Source organism: Danaus plexippus (assembly GCF_018135715.1).
Source record: "Danaus plexippus chromosome 9 unlocalized genomic scaffold, MEX_DaPlex mxdp_24, whole genome shotgun sequence".
NCBI classification, from domain to species: domain Eukaryota; kingdom Metazoa; phylum Arthropoda; class Insecta; order Lepidoptera; family Nymphalidae; genus Danaus; species Danaus plexippus.
The window spans coordinates 1,883,811-1,898,338 of record NW_026869847.1 but is presented as its reverse complement, the minus strand read 5'-3'; the positions used below and the strand labels follow the sequence as shown (position 1 = coordinate 1,898,338).

The following is a 14,528-nucleotide window of genomic DNA, read 5'->3' as shown; positions in this document are numbered from 1 at the left end:
ACGTCGGGAGTATGTAGCATTTAAAATAATAAAATACGCGTAGTAATCCGAAAAACGTTAGTTTCATTTAAATTATGATGTATGTATTTTGAAGTTTACTGTCTATTTTATTACACGTACCTATACTTTTCAATTAAGACTTGTCACTGCACCGATCTCTATTCATAAACAACTTTAAGTTTTCGTGCGAAGCTGAAACTATCAGCTTAATCTGAAGATGTTATGTAAATATTCTTTATATTATAACAATTTGTTCAGTGTTGAAAGGACTAGTATACATTTTATTTCAGTTTATTAAATAAATCTACTTAGTTATTTTTGACTGTGGCTTTTTCTTACGAAAACAATTTATATATAAGTTGGAACTTAATAAAATGTTCTGTTTTATTTAACGATTGATCTTATTTTATATTTGTATATCATTACTCGCTTAAGCTTGCTGTGAATGCAGTAAAATAATTTGGGTGTTTTGTCGTTTTCGATGTAGGTCTCAACCACTTTCATATTAATCGCCAAGTTTTTAACTTCTTTTAATTCTTAAATAGTGTTGATTCTTACAGGTTTCTTGTCAGTGTCTAAGTATTATCTAGTGATGGGACGTTATTTCATGAAAAAAGTATTTAAACCCGGTCACTGTATTCTAAAACAGTCGGAATGTCACCTTTATAATTCCATAGAACGTAATATAGTAAATATTCTTATTAGAAGTTACATTTATTCAGATTTAAAAAATGTGATAAAAATATTTTAAATTAATTATTAATTATATCTACATACACGCGTTTCGGTTTGATGATTGTATGTATGACATGTATCGGGTTAAAATAAATAAAATACAAGGAAAATATAATAAGGACAATACTAAGCTTTAAGATTATTGTGTTTTCAGACTAATTTGATTATGTGGTATCAGTTGTTTAATGTTACAAACATTGAGTGGCCGTCGGTCGTTCTGTTTTAACAGATACTAAAATATATTTTATTAACATTCAAATGAGTGTGATTGGTGAGTAGTAACAGTCCTCAATATTTACACGCTACAACTAACAAAACTGCATCTATTAGATCCAATGCTGAGTTAGATTTATTTAGTTAAATCGCTTTAAAATTTTAATTACCCTTTGAAAACTATTACCGTAGTAATATTGCTTAAGAGTTTTGAACTTATTTATCAGCTGAATATTTTTGACGTGTTTAAAAATTGAGAGTATTGAGACACCAAACAAATTAAACAGGCGACTAGACCGATGACTTAAATAATAACAATATTTCGACAAAACCGAACGTCTTTAGAGGCTTATGATTTCCCATTTGAAATAATATAAATCTTAATTTTCCAGGTGAAATTATTCTGATGCTTTTGAAAGTTCTACCAATTCTATCAGTTTATCATGAACCATCTATGATAGTCATCTCTCTACCAAACGGTTCACAACCAGATGCCATGTTGGGATTTAGTATGGCCTATTACAATAAGCAGTGTGTACACAAATTTTGTTATCAATTTGTTTTACCTTCATTGTTAAATTATTAATATAATAGAGTCTGCTATTCAAGTCTATTGAAAAACGAAATCTCTAGAATACTCTAGAAGACATTTTAAATAAAGTTAATAAAATTAACCAAGAAATAATGTAACTTTTTGATATTGTTGCCCGGAATTCTTACATATATAAAATTAAATGAAGTAATTGGAAACATTATCTAGATCTTTTTAAATAAATGCTACCACAACTATCTCTTTTTTAGTTATATAGATATATAAATTTGTTCATATGATTAAAATAACTTAATTTTGCCGTTTATATTTTACAGCCTATTCATAAGCGCTCCAAAATATGGTAATGGTAGAATCTTTGATTATGATGTTTTAAAAAATAAAAGTGTTAAAGAAATCTCTCTTCCTAATGTAGATGGTAAGCATATATATATTTATATACCTAACACTCCAATACAAAATAATATAACCAGTTAACCAATTCAAAAAGATTTATTATATCAAAATAATAAAATGAAAATTATTCAACAGAAGGATTTCAACGTTAGTCTTCGATATGATTTCCCAAGTGAACAAAAGCAAATAAAACTCTCATTTAGCCTAAACACACTTATCAGTTACTTTGTATATGGATAATGAACATTGATAATTTTGCTTATTTTTTTTTACATATAACAGACGGGAGAAGCTATTGGTTTGGAGCGGTTTTAAAAGCCGGCTCTGAATTTTTAGTGGTAAGAATTTTTTCGCATAGTATGGTATAAACTTTGAGATACATTTTTGTGTTTGAGATTATGTTTAGCAAATGTGCTCTGACACTATTCAAAGGTCGATTTAACCGATCAATGATGTTAAACTTTTGCCGCTGCATTTAATTATAGACAAAATCAAAGTCTAAAGACGTTAATTTCTATTTTATTATAACTTTCTGCGTACTACAAACAGATTGAATTGTTGCTATGAAGTGTTTCATTAAGATTTATAGCACCTTAGAAGTTACTGTCTATTAAATTACAATGATTGTTTTACAGACTTGCGCCCCGAGACTATGTAAGTATCAAAAGAACTAATATTTTCCTATCTTTTTATGATTTTTTTCATTTATTTAGTCTAAAATCTAAATAACTGTAAATATAAACTGTTTTTCTTAATAGGGTATCAAACTTATAACCATAAGACGAGAGGCTTGTGCTATTCACTTACAAACAATACTCTGCGGGAATTTAAGGATATACCTTCAGACCAAATTAATTATTATTCAAGTAAGTTATTTATATAACTAGCAGGTGTGTCGCGACGCTAGTTGTTAGGATTACGTAGTTGTTTTACATTATTCCACGTCATGTTCAACAAGAACAAAACGTGATAACGAGATCGCGATGTACGTAATGTTACGTAATTAAGAGCGTTAAGATGTGATATCTGATCTGACGGTAAAAAATTAGACTATATTAAATTACTCTTATGAACTAAACTAAAACAACAAAATTTTTTCTCTTTCAAGTATATTTATAAGTGAATTGTGGACTTATTGAGTATCGCTGTTAATACTCTGTTTTATCTTCGCTTTAAACGTCTTTAAAAAAGCTCTATAAAATCGAATGTTCACAATAATAATAAATTTAATCAAGAAAGTATCCAAAGATATTCATATAAAATACAAAATTATCGAAAATCTTAAATGTGTTTTATGGCTTAAGAGGCTTAATCTGCTAAGGTTAAATACCAACTCATATCTCCTTGGTATTGTTACAGTGGACCTTACACTGTTACGAAGATATTCATAGATATTTTTGCTTTTTTAATACATTCTTGTATGAAGTTTGTGATTTGTAAAAGTTCTTTCTATAAGTATACCATTTGCTGTGTCAAATCTATGTGCTACCCAAACCAGCTATATTATTTTGCATTTTTAATTCAAATATAGTAAACTGTAGTGTATTTGTAGAAATCGGTCGGATTTGTCTTCAATAAAATAGGAATTAATTTTATATATATATATATATATATATATATTTATATATATACATACATATATATATAAAGAATAATTAGTTTACATACGAATACTCACACGAAATACTTGCGATGTTTGCATTGACGTATTTGCATATTCTTCATTGTCTAGTAAGAAATATTTTTTATGCAGATTCCGGCCTTGACACAGCAGGCTGGAGCATAGAAGTTGACGCTGAAGATTTTGTACTAATTGGAAGTCCTGCAGTGAGCTTAAGAGGTAATAACGAGACCAATTTAATTAGCCATATCAGGCCATGACGTAATGTCAGTGGTTAAGAAGAATTTCACGCGATTCTTATTATGACAAAGTCAGTTCTCATATTACTTTTAAGTTTAAAAATTATGTCGCGTAAGTTTTAAAATATTTTACTTTAATGATATATTATATTTTAAAATTTACTTGTTACGTTGATCGACCCTATATATATATGTTATCAGTGATAGTTTTTCATAGAAAGCTTTAATATGATTTTATTATATTTAGGTATGATTATTTAAGATGTGTTGGAGTTCTAAATTTTCGTATTATTATCTTAAAAATTACATTAAATATGATTGTATGTTTGCTCATGACTTAAGTGACTTATTAAATAATTAAAAATTGTTTGATAGGAATCGTGAAATTTTACCACAACCAGAGGGCGCTGCCGAGAGTTTTTCTGAATTTGATTAAAAGTTATAATTTTGGTAAGTAAATCACATATATTTAAACAAACACCCAAACGTATGAATAATATATATATATATTTATTCTCTGATATATTCTCTGATTTTCTAAGAGATAGAGTAAGTACACTTACTACCTCTTAGAGAATCAGTAAGTATACGAAAACATGAAAAAAAGTTTGACAAAATTTACAATGTACAAAGTAATGATTGTAAATTTTAAATAAGATGTGTGCTTTGTGTGATTCTTTGCGAAGATATGCCATTTGCTATTCTTTATCTATTCAAAAAATAAAATAAAATATATATATTAAAACTAATTCATAGCATCTATAGTGACTTTCTTTGTAAAATTCGGATTAAATTACTCCTTAATTTATGTGAGCTTATATCTGAAACGTAAGTTTTAAAATATATATATCGTTTTATCCATATAACCAGTTTGTTGATGACCATCACTAGTTACTTAGTGAAGTGAATAGTAGCCGCTCGTAAAAAACACATTATCGGAACGTAGTAAAGATAATAGTGTAGTTCTATTTATCGAAGGCGTTTGAAATAAGAATCGATACATTTAGGGATCACGTAATTTTATATCGATATTCTATAATGAGTTAAAAGGTTTTTTGTCACCTCAACAGTTAAGATTTTTCTATGTAAGGTCCACTTAAATTTACATAATTTATTGCTTTATTTTTATTTACATCTTCCGTTTTATCAAGTTTTCTGGTGCATATTGGCTTAGAGCGGTTAATGAGGTGGTGATGCGGTAATGGAAGTTTATGACATAAGTGATTTTTAATCTGAATGATTGATTTTAAAATGCATTTAATTTAGTTAGGATAATTTCTGACAGCCAGAATGATAACAAGCAAACAGACTATCGATCAATGGATAAACAACTTATAGATTTTGACATATAATTTTCATCAAATTCAGGTTACGCCATCGCAAGCGGAAACTTTCTATCAGATAACGAAATATGTTATGCAATTAGTACAACTTTTGGTGATTTTGGAGAAGGGATGGTAAAAAAAACTTAATTATTTCATTAACATCTGTTATATATTGTTATTATAGTGCTAACGATCTCATTGCTTCAGATGCACTAAGAGCTTGCATTTGGTTATGTCATTTGTTTTTTATTTATAATGTGGTTGTAACAAAATGTAAAATTTTAGGTCTTTATCTTAAATAAGGACAACAAAGAGTTGCTCAGGCTATCTGGCACTGAAGTAGGCGGATTGTATGGAGCTGCTTTGTGTAAAGTTAACTTGTATGGATCAAGATCCAGTCTTCTTGTTGGATCTCCTACATTTTCAGAGAGATCTGACCCTTATGACAACGGCGCTGTGTATTTGTATGTGAATGAAGGGGCTAAGGTATTTATTTTTATATTCTCAATGCCTTTTTTCATTCAAATTCAACACATGTGGTTGATTTTTATTAAATTGACAATACATCGAACATACAACTACAAATTGATAAAAAAAAACACAAATATGACTCAATAAATATTATTATTAAAATAAAATATAGAATCTGAAATATTTTAGGATTTGACATTAAAAAGAATTATAAAAGGAAACAAAAACGGTGGATACTTCGGTTTCGCTATCGCTAGTTTAGGAGACTTGGATGGCGACGGACGAGAGGGTAGTTACATATAACTGAGAATATTTAAGACATTTATTGGGTAACAGAAATATTTGATTATAAAAAATATATTAATGTTTTAGAAGTCGCGATAGGAGCACCATACGAAGACGACTTGAAGGGTGCTGTGTACATATATACTGGAGCTAGTCTCTTGTCTGGGAATACGTGGTTACAGAAGATTCAACCGGAGGAATATCAAACCATTGGACATAGTCTGGTTCCTTTAGATAATTGTTTTAACAGCGGATGTAACGGTACTTATAGACGAATATGTATAATATAGTTCAAATAATTTAGATCTTTTTCTTGCTAAAACAAGCTGTATAATAAAAATAATAGTAATTAATAATTATTAATTACTTTTAGAATTAGCAGTTGGAGCACCATTTAGCGATAAAGCCTTTATATTGAAGTGCAACAGTCATATTACAGTAAATTTAGAAGCATTCTTTCCAAACATACAGGTAATAAGTGATAATATCTAAGAGTTTAGTTAGTATCTATTACTATGCAGTCATTGTGATCACGCCAGGCGCGGTGGAAGTGCCGGAGATGAAGGTTACCGCAAAGTAATCGAAACCTCGGATGAAGTGTCGGATGAAATAAAATATTTAAAGTATATCCGAAAAACAGTCTTACGTGATAACGTTTAAATAATATATGCGTGTATATACATATATAACTTTACAGCAATGTTAACTTTATTTTCAGATGAGAACGAACAGAACATTTTTTGTATTCGCTGTTTGTACTAATATAGAGTATCCAAAAAAACATAGCATAAATTCAAGTAAGTTGTATATTTCATTTCCTTTGCTGTTTTTACAAAATTTATAAATTTTTACACTTCCATCTGTCCAGTACACTTTCAATTAAGATTTGTGTTTTTATAAGAAATAATTTTACTTAACTAACTTAGCGAAGAGAATAAATTATAATCAATTAAATATTACAATGACGCTTAAGTTATAGAACTTTAGGGAAACAAAGAAAAGCCTACCGAGGGCAAGAAAATTATATAATTAAAAGCTTGCTTATCTGTTGTTCGTTTCATACAAGTGCTTGTGATTAATCATAGAGAGAGGAACTGATCTTCAGGAGCATCTGTTATAAGGAAAGTTATACGTCAAAACTAAATAAGCTTTCGAAAAAATGAATTGAAATAAAACTAATATTTTTCGGATAAACTACGCGGATTTTTATTATTTTAAAAAACTACCTAATCCCGACGTTTCTCGTCGACGGGTCTCGTCTGCCCGTAATCACGGTTGCTGAAAAGTAACCGAAACGTCGGGATTATGTAGTTTTTTAAAATAATAAAAATCCGCGTAGTTTATCCGAAAAATATTAGTTTCATTTTAATGAATAAAACTCGCGAAAATCTTACATCTCATTATGAATTGAAATTGTAAATAATGTAAAATGATTACCAGGTATCTCCATTAAGGTGGATATAAATCACCCGGATGCATCATTGGAAAATGAAAATGGTACGTTTGCGTTTCCCATTGGTTCTGACGTATTATATTGCAAGAACGTCACAGTCTTAACGCCAATCGTAAGTATAAAAAAACCGGTCAGTTATATATCTAGTATATTATTAGTCCAAAAAAGTTTAGCTTCCATTTCTTAGACTTCCAAGTACGTTTACTCCAACTAAGAATAACGAAAAATCACTGAAACTCTCATTAGTCTCATTGCTAAGGCTTTTCTCTATAAATACTTAGTCTCCATAATATCTGCAAAAATCTCATTTAAACTTTCTACCCTCTTTTAACTTAGTGAATTGATTCCGTGATTCCGCTCTTAGTTGAACCGTTTTATTCTTAACCTTTATGTTAAATTAATGTCAGATCATTATTCAAATAGTTCTGACGACTCTGTAGTAGGCGAGTAGCTTTATAGCTACCTTCTTTATAATGTCATCGTCTTAGCAAATTAGGAATCTATGAAACGAGAAGATTGTTAATTTCAGGAAGGTAATTATGATGAACTGATAGCGTACAAAATATCAGCCTCTTTAATCAATGTAGCGAACAATGAATACTCAAGCTCGCGGGCTGTGCTCAGCGAGAGGAGCAAGGTTGAAATACAAGGACAAGTGTCTGCTGCTGACTGTGAGGGCCGAGAAAGATGTGTTCCTATATTAACCGCTACATTACAATCAAATATTACGTAAGCATACGTACAAGTGTTTGCTATTCATTATATATTTTTATGTTAATTGTGATTCAAATTTATCTTACGGGTTAAGTTTCATAGCCATGTTACAACACTGCGTGTGTCTTTTCTAATCAAATTGAAGATATTCCTTTATTAAGAACAATTAATACAGAAAATGATGGAACAGTTTTACGTGCATTGTAAAATATAATTTGAATAATAATAGTAATAATATTAATGAAACAAAATTGAAATCAAACACGGTTTTTTCAAAATAAAATTAAAGTTAAACATATGCAGAAGTCGAAGACAAAGAATTAATTTTGCATACTGCATACGACAATGCCTCTTAATACACGGGCGTTTTTGATAATTCTTATATATATAAAATATTCTTTGTTTTACTAACGTAATAAAACTAATGTATAGAAAAAGGATAGTCTAATTAGTATGTATTATTGATGCAAAATACAATATTCGATCGATCTCCAGTGAACCATTTGTCGTTGGTTCAGACAACGCGAGCTTTTCGTTGTCCTTGCTCAATTCCGGCGAGTCTGCTTACTCCGCGTGTGCCCACGTGCTCGTGTCCGGCGCCCACGTGTTCCGACACCCGAGTACTTGCACACGCCCTGATCAGACCGAACAAGTCATTTGTAAGCCGGCGAGACCTATAACCACTAATGATGTTTGGGTACGTTTTTATAGCATTCGGAACTTATTATTTATTAATGAAACTTATCAAAACCTTACATATTATTTTTTATTTTGAACTAGAATAGAAATAGTTTTAAAAAGTGATTTAGTACTACACTACCTTTAGATGCATAACTTAAAAATAAATTCAATACCGCACATTGTTTATATGTTACACCATTTCAAAAGAAGCATCCGAAAAAAAACATCTATAAAAAAATATTATACAAAATCCCAGAGGCAAGTTCATCTTAAGTATATAAAATAATATAAGTAAACATTTTTAACTAACACCAAAGAAGTTGTAAGGAATTAAATGATTTTATTCAGAGAATCGGAGAAATACAAATTGATACCGATACATTGACGAGCGAAGACGAAAACATTACCATAACATACGTCGTATACAGTCATTGCAACAATCACGAGGACAGACAAAGATATGAAAAAATAATCCGTCTCGGTTACGACACAGAAGGAATCGTTGTAAATGGGTGAGCTATAACTTAATTTTTATTTAGAACAAAGAGAACCTATAAAACCTAGTTAAATTTTTTGTTTTAGTATATCCAATCCTAGTGATTTAGTAAATTTTACTTCAGAGGACGCCGCAAAGAAACAGCAGTTGGAACATGTCTATTTGGTGAGATGACATTATTACATTTTATGCAAAAGTACTGTCCAAGGTACAGTTTTTGTCTTGATCCTTAATTTTCAGTAATACTTCCAGTAATATATATATATATTGCAATATGGCTGAAGCGAGTGTTTATAGTTTTCAAATACAAGTTCATACTTAAATGTTGCCATTACATAATTACGATGGTTCAATTAATTAAAATCAGTCACAAAAATAATGCTAAGGATTATAGTACATTAGAACCAATACGGCACAGATGGCGCCACTTGTAACACTACTTATATGCTTATAGTGCGTATTTATTGATACCTAATTTCGTATTATTACAGATCACAAATAACGGCTTAACTCATTGGGTTGGTGTAAAATGTGAAGTCTTACTTGAGAAGAGTCCCTACTTCAATTACAGTGTGTCTGTAGGTATTACGATAAATATCGATAAGTAACGTAATTACTCAAATTATTCTCGTTTCAACAACAGGCAAAAACAACATTTGTTTTGTTTTACATCTATATACTTATACTGTTTGAAAAGAGTTTTTTTTTTTGGTTATTTGAATTAGGTTTTTCGCGCCACAGATGCCACAAATACATTTCTTAATTTGACATTCGTTATACGTATATAGTCGTGATTATTTTACATGTATGTACTATTTTTGTCAATGAAACCAGATCGTTGATAAGACAACGGAGTCTTGTATTTTAAACGAAGGTGAAACAAATCTAACAGCTACCTGTGACGTCGGTGACTTGAAACATAACGTTGTGAAAAATATTATTGTATGCATAGAATTGCATCCAAATACGCTAGGTACGTACAATGCTTAATATTACAAGCGTCTCGTCATTGGTTATAAATATTTATTTATGTAAACAAAAGGTTGCATAATTTTACATTAAAATTTTAATCAATACAAGATTATTATTGATGACAGTCAATAAACACGTGTTTACAGATGACATCATACGCGCTGGAAACGCTTACGTCGTGACTAGGCTTGCCGTTTTACTGAAACAAGAACGATTAGTCCAGAGGTATAGCGACTATTCATTTTTATAAAATAAATAAATTTAAACCAATCAAACGTAACGTTTTATAGTAATATATTTCTGAGAAAAAAATAATTTTCTTTCTCCTTATATTCCATCGTTATTTAAATGAAAAATAGTTACGTTATTCAAGATATTTGAAATGCATATGTGAAAATTTTATTGTATCGAATTTATATTAAAAGTATGGATATAAGCTTATCTTCTATATTTATAAGACTGTGACTACTGACCGAGAGTATTGCTATTGACTTAAGTGACTATTTATTACGTGTAATTCTTTCAGGTTAACAACAAAGTTAGCTCTAGTATCCACCTCTGCTCCCGCTTGGATAATTATCTTAGCCCTTCTATTGGGGCTAATCATTATATGTTTAATAATATATGTTTTATATAAGGTGAGATATTTTTTTTTTATACGATATATAACATTAACACTTACACAGTATATAGATTTAGTTAATTTAGAATTTCGTATTTTTAAAATATTAATGTTGAATGATTACTAAGCACAAAGGATTGTCGGTTGATCGACTTTTGATATAAACGATAGTCTTTTTTAAATCATTCTTGTGTACACAGAATCTCATTCAAGTCTTACACGCTACAATCTATTTTATATAATAATAGATTTATTCTTATTGCCATTAATAATATAGTTTTTACGATTATCGTACATATATTTTTTTAATTCCAGAAAAAATGTTTTCAAAGAAAAAATAAAAAGAAACTGAACAATTTGAAAGCATCACTTTATATTAAAGTAAGTATGTAATAAAGTTATATATATATAGGTGTATATAATCATATTGGTCAAAATTATATGTTTCTTGCAATTGCATACATTTTCAAACATGTTCTAACGCAGGTTTTAAATTGTTTCAGGATCGGGGAAATAGAGACGATTGCGATTCAGATTCAAATTAGGAACAAATAGTGTTGTTACATAAATTACGGTTATGAGTTTTGAATATATATATTTTGTTTTATATTCAAAATGTGTTCCATTTTTCAATATGAACGTATTTTGTTGCATCTTTTTTTTTTAATTTTTAGACTGTAATAAGCCATTTTCTAAATTTGAATAAAATGACAATATGAATAAATTTATTTTACATTTCGACTCTTATTGATGTTTGTTATTAATATATGAAATAAATAAACATACACATAATCTATACATTGTCTATTTCCTTTTCGCAAATAAACGCGTAATAGTCGGAGCAGTCGACATCGTTGTATTTGCCATCGTTTTTAAATATGGTCCCACAGTACTCATTGCCTAATGAATTGTTTGGCTCGTTGGGCGACCATTCGTTATAGCCAGCTTCTTCTAATGTCTGATCTAAAAAATATAAATACATATATAAATTTTATATGTACATTTGCGCTAGTTCTTTTTTAGCTGCAAAGGTATCAATTGATATGTGCTTTACTGCAAAATATATTCATTTTAAACATTTTAGACATCAGCATACATTAGTATTTGTTTCTCAACTATTATATCAGAAGTTTTTAATTCTACTTACTAAAAATAGTCTTAAAAACTAGTGCAGATCCATCCGTTGCTTTTTGCGCTCTTATACCAGCTATAAAAAACCACTCGGTTTTTGGGTGATACACAGTTGCAAGAGAGTTTTCAATCTTATTCAAAATTTGGTGACGAATAACGCTGTGTTCAGCTTCAGAGTTCAACACTGCCAAGTGAGCTCCTTGCGATTGGCAATCAGCATACGCTTGATTCCAGGAATAAGATATCCTAGGTACTTTGTAACAACTGCCCACAGTTTCAAAATATTGGTAATCTGCGATAGAAATATTAGTTAATGATTCCATGAATAACTCCATCCGACAATAATTTGGAGGTTGTCGTCTTTGTTAATAGGTCTTGATCATACAGCACAATACTTCAGTTCCAATTTTTGATATATTTTAATGTTTAACGTGATTAAGGTTATGTATGACTAACCTTTAAATGAAACTGAGTTTTTCAGATAAACAAATGAAAATTTCGCTTCCCTCGATAATAACGGCTCTTGTAAAGGAACCGAAACGTCGCAATCATGTACGTATAGCATCATAAGAAACGCGTAGTATCCGAAAAACCTACTTTTATTATGTATGATCGCGAAAATCTAAAATATCGTTATGACTAACCTTTACCAAAGACCTTACAGTGAGGATCATAGAAAGCGTTCCTGGCTTCAACTTTACAGACAAAAGGCAATTGTCGATAACAATTGCAGCCGTCTACCTTCCCATCTCTTTGGATGACATCACATTCGTCATCTTTTATATTTTCTTGTGCTTCCACTACGTATAAGTTTTCCACTGATAAAGCGAAATTATATATTAAAATTAATACTTATTTTTATATGTTTAAAAGAAATAGGACCAATGTATCGGGTGTGACCATATGATTGGCATATAATAATTGCTTGAATTATATCCCAGTATAAGAATACTGTAAGGAAACTTGTACACCTAAGAAGTTTAAGATATGTTTCTTTGGTGGGCTAGGTTCTAAACCTCTGTCACTCACGCTATATCGAACACCTGGGGTCGATGACGACCTGCAAGTGTTCTATAGGTGTTTATTGGACAAGAAAACTAAGAGAACTTCTACTTAAAACCCTTTATATATTCATAAGAGGAATTGATATAATCAAGAAGAGGTTAAATAGGTTTTTTCATAACTCTAACTAAGTTTAAGCTGCTTTTATACTTACAGTCAATGATGGGTTTCAGCTCGGCGGAATCGTGTTGTTTACCATCACCTGCTACCCAGGCGTAATTGTCAAGGTCGGGATATTGTTTAAACATTTCATGGACTTGGATGACGTCGTATTCCGAAGTTAGCACCAAGATTCCCGCTCCCTCATATTCACATACGGTTTTCGCTTTTCTGAATGTGAGAGTTTCTGTATGTAACTTGTAAAAAGAATCCGTTTTCTTGTTGTAAGTGTAGTCATTTCGGTATTGTTTGGATAGAACGTAGCTGTCTGTACTCAATACACAAAATATTTTGTTAAAATGTATTATCACTATAGGTACTTACGTCGCTACTCATAAAATGCTTATTCATATATCACTTAGGTCCTTGTATTGCACATATCACCATTTATATAGTTTTTAATTGAATTAAGTAACATGAATACATCTTGGAAAGTTTTAATCGAGAAAATTTGGATAAAAATAGCTAACACTAATTGCACTTACCGAAACAGATACAGAATAAAAAAACAGAGAACAAAAATTTTAACATCTTGAGATGCTCACATAAAACTGTGTTATTGATAAGTGTTTGCAATCGTTTCACTCAATTACTCTGATAAGAAATATAATTAATTTGCATATCTGGACCATAAACTAATCGTAAACAAAATGTTTTTTAAGTTGAAACGGAACAATAAATACATATATTTGAAATTCACGACAATGATGGTCGGATCAAACATAGGTGAAAAAAAAAAAGTCCTTAAAAGAAATACTTGCTTTAATATAACTCACTTCATAAGTTCCATATCTAATAAACACGTGATGTTTTTAAATTAATTATTGTTTATTTATATTAATTTTATCGGTGCCCTATGTTAACTTGTTTGTTTCCTGTGAAATAATCATGGCTATTGAATTATCAAAACAGCATTATTATTAATGTATACGAATATTCTTTATATACAGATACGAATTTTTCAAACATTATTCAAACTATTTGTCATTTTAACTTGTATTTCTATATACATTTAACATAATAATATTATCAGTCAACTGTTATATTCGTACAGAATTCTCAGTTAGTTTATTTTATTATCATTTGTTGGCTTTTGCCAGACGTCTTTGTCTTTACTACCTACAGTGTTAGTGGTTCCAATTTAAATTTTAGTTTGCACACAAATATGCTAACTAGAGTGCAGCAAACGATGCCATCTATAAAGCCCCTTCAAAAGCAACATTTGTTTCAACTTCTTTTTGTTTTCTTAATAAACGGGAATTTGATATATAAATTATTCTACATACAAAGTTATCGATCGTCTAAAAGAGTAATTAGGATAGATTAAATTTATAATTAAAATTTTATATAATAGTGCTTTTCGTTACAAAATACTTTTCTAACGCGAGATATTTTCCCTGCGA

General features: G+C 29.9%; 2 protein-coding genes across 2 annotated transcripts; one reads left to right on the top strand and one right to left on the bottom strand.

Moving 5' to 3' along the window:
• Nucleotides 1-872: 872 nt before the first annotated feature.
• LOC116767569 (integrin alpha-4-like) lies at nt 873-11,515 on the top strand. The gene is made up of 25 exons (XM_061527186.1): nt 873-1,006; nt 1,341-1,479; nt 1,816-1,916; nt 2,177-2,232; nt 2,530-2,548; nt 2,653-2,760; nt 3,648-3,734; nt 4,130-4,204; nt 5,123-5,211; nt 5,365-5,565; nt 5,740-5,839; nt 5,923-6,096; nt 6,209-6,306; nt 6,554-6,632; nt 7,276-7,400; nt 7,818-8,017; nt 8,498-8,699; nt 9,032-9,195; nt 9,266-9,344; nt 9,671-9,757; nt 10,014-10,152; nt 10,298-10,376; nt 10,678-10,789; nt 11,089-11,154; nt 11,277-11,515. Exons 1-25 carry the CDS (start codon nt 994-996, stop codon nt 11,316-11,318), a joined length of 2,634 nt encoding a protein of 877 aa, XP_061383170.1. The 5' UTR covers nt 873-993; the 3' UTR covers nt 11,319-11,515.
• Nucleotides 11,516-11,562: 47 nt separating this feature from the next.
• On the bottom strand, nt 11,563-13,727 carry LOC116767570 (versican core protein). The gene is made up of 5 exons (XM_061527188.1): nt 13,611-13,727; nt 13,121-13,393; nt 12,549-12,722; nt 11,921-12,196; nt 11,563-11,736 (listed from the first exon to the last, which is right to left on the bottom strand). The coding sequence occupies exons 1-5, from the start codon at nt 13,654-13,656 to the stop codon at nt 11,567-11,569; spliced, it is 939 nt and encodes a 312-aa protein (XP_061383172.1). The 5' UTR covers nt 13,657-13,727; the 3' UTR covers nt 11,563-11,566.
• Between the last annotated feature and the right edge of the window lie 801 nt (nt 13,728-14,528).

Excerpts from the sequence above, each read along its gene's own strand:
- LOC116767569 (XM_061527186.1), top strand. Across the intron at positions 1,480-1,815 it reads ATGGCCTATTACAATAAGCA|CCTATTCATAAGCGCTCCAA; the intron begins GTGTGTACACAA and ends TATATTTTACAG. Across the intron at positions 8,700-9,031 it reads TAACCACTAATGATGTTTGG|AGAATCGGAGAAATACAAAT; the intron begins GTACGTTTTTAT and ends GATTTTATTCAG.
- LOC116767570 (XM_061527188.1), bottom strand. The coding sequence starts at position 13,656 with ATGTTAAAATTTTTGTTCTCTGTTTTTTTATTCTGTATCTGTTTCG. Across the intron at positions 12,723-13,120 it reads GCTGAAACCCATCATTGACT|TGGAAAACTTATACGTAGTG; the intron begins GTAAGTATAAAA and ends TCGCTTTATCAG. Across the intron at positions 12,197-12,548 it reads CTGTAAGGTCTTTGGTAAAG|ATTACCAATATTTTGAAACT; the intron begins GTTAGTCATAAC and ends TTTCTATCGCAG.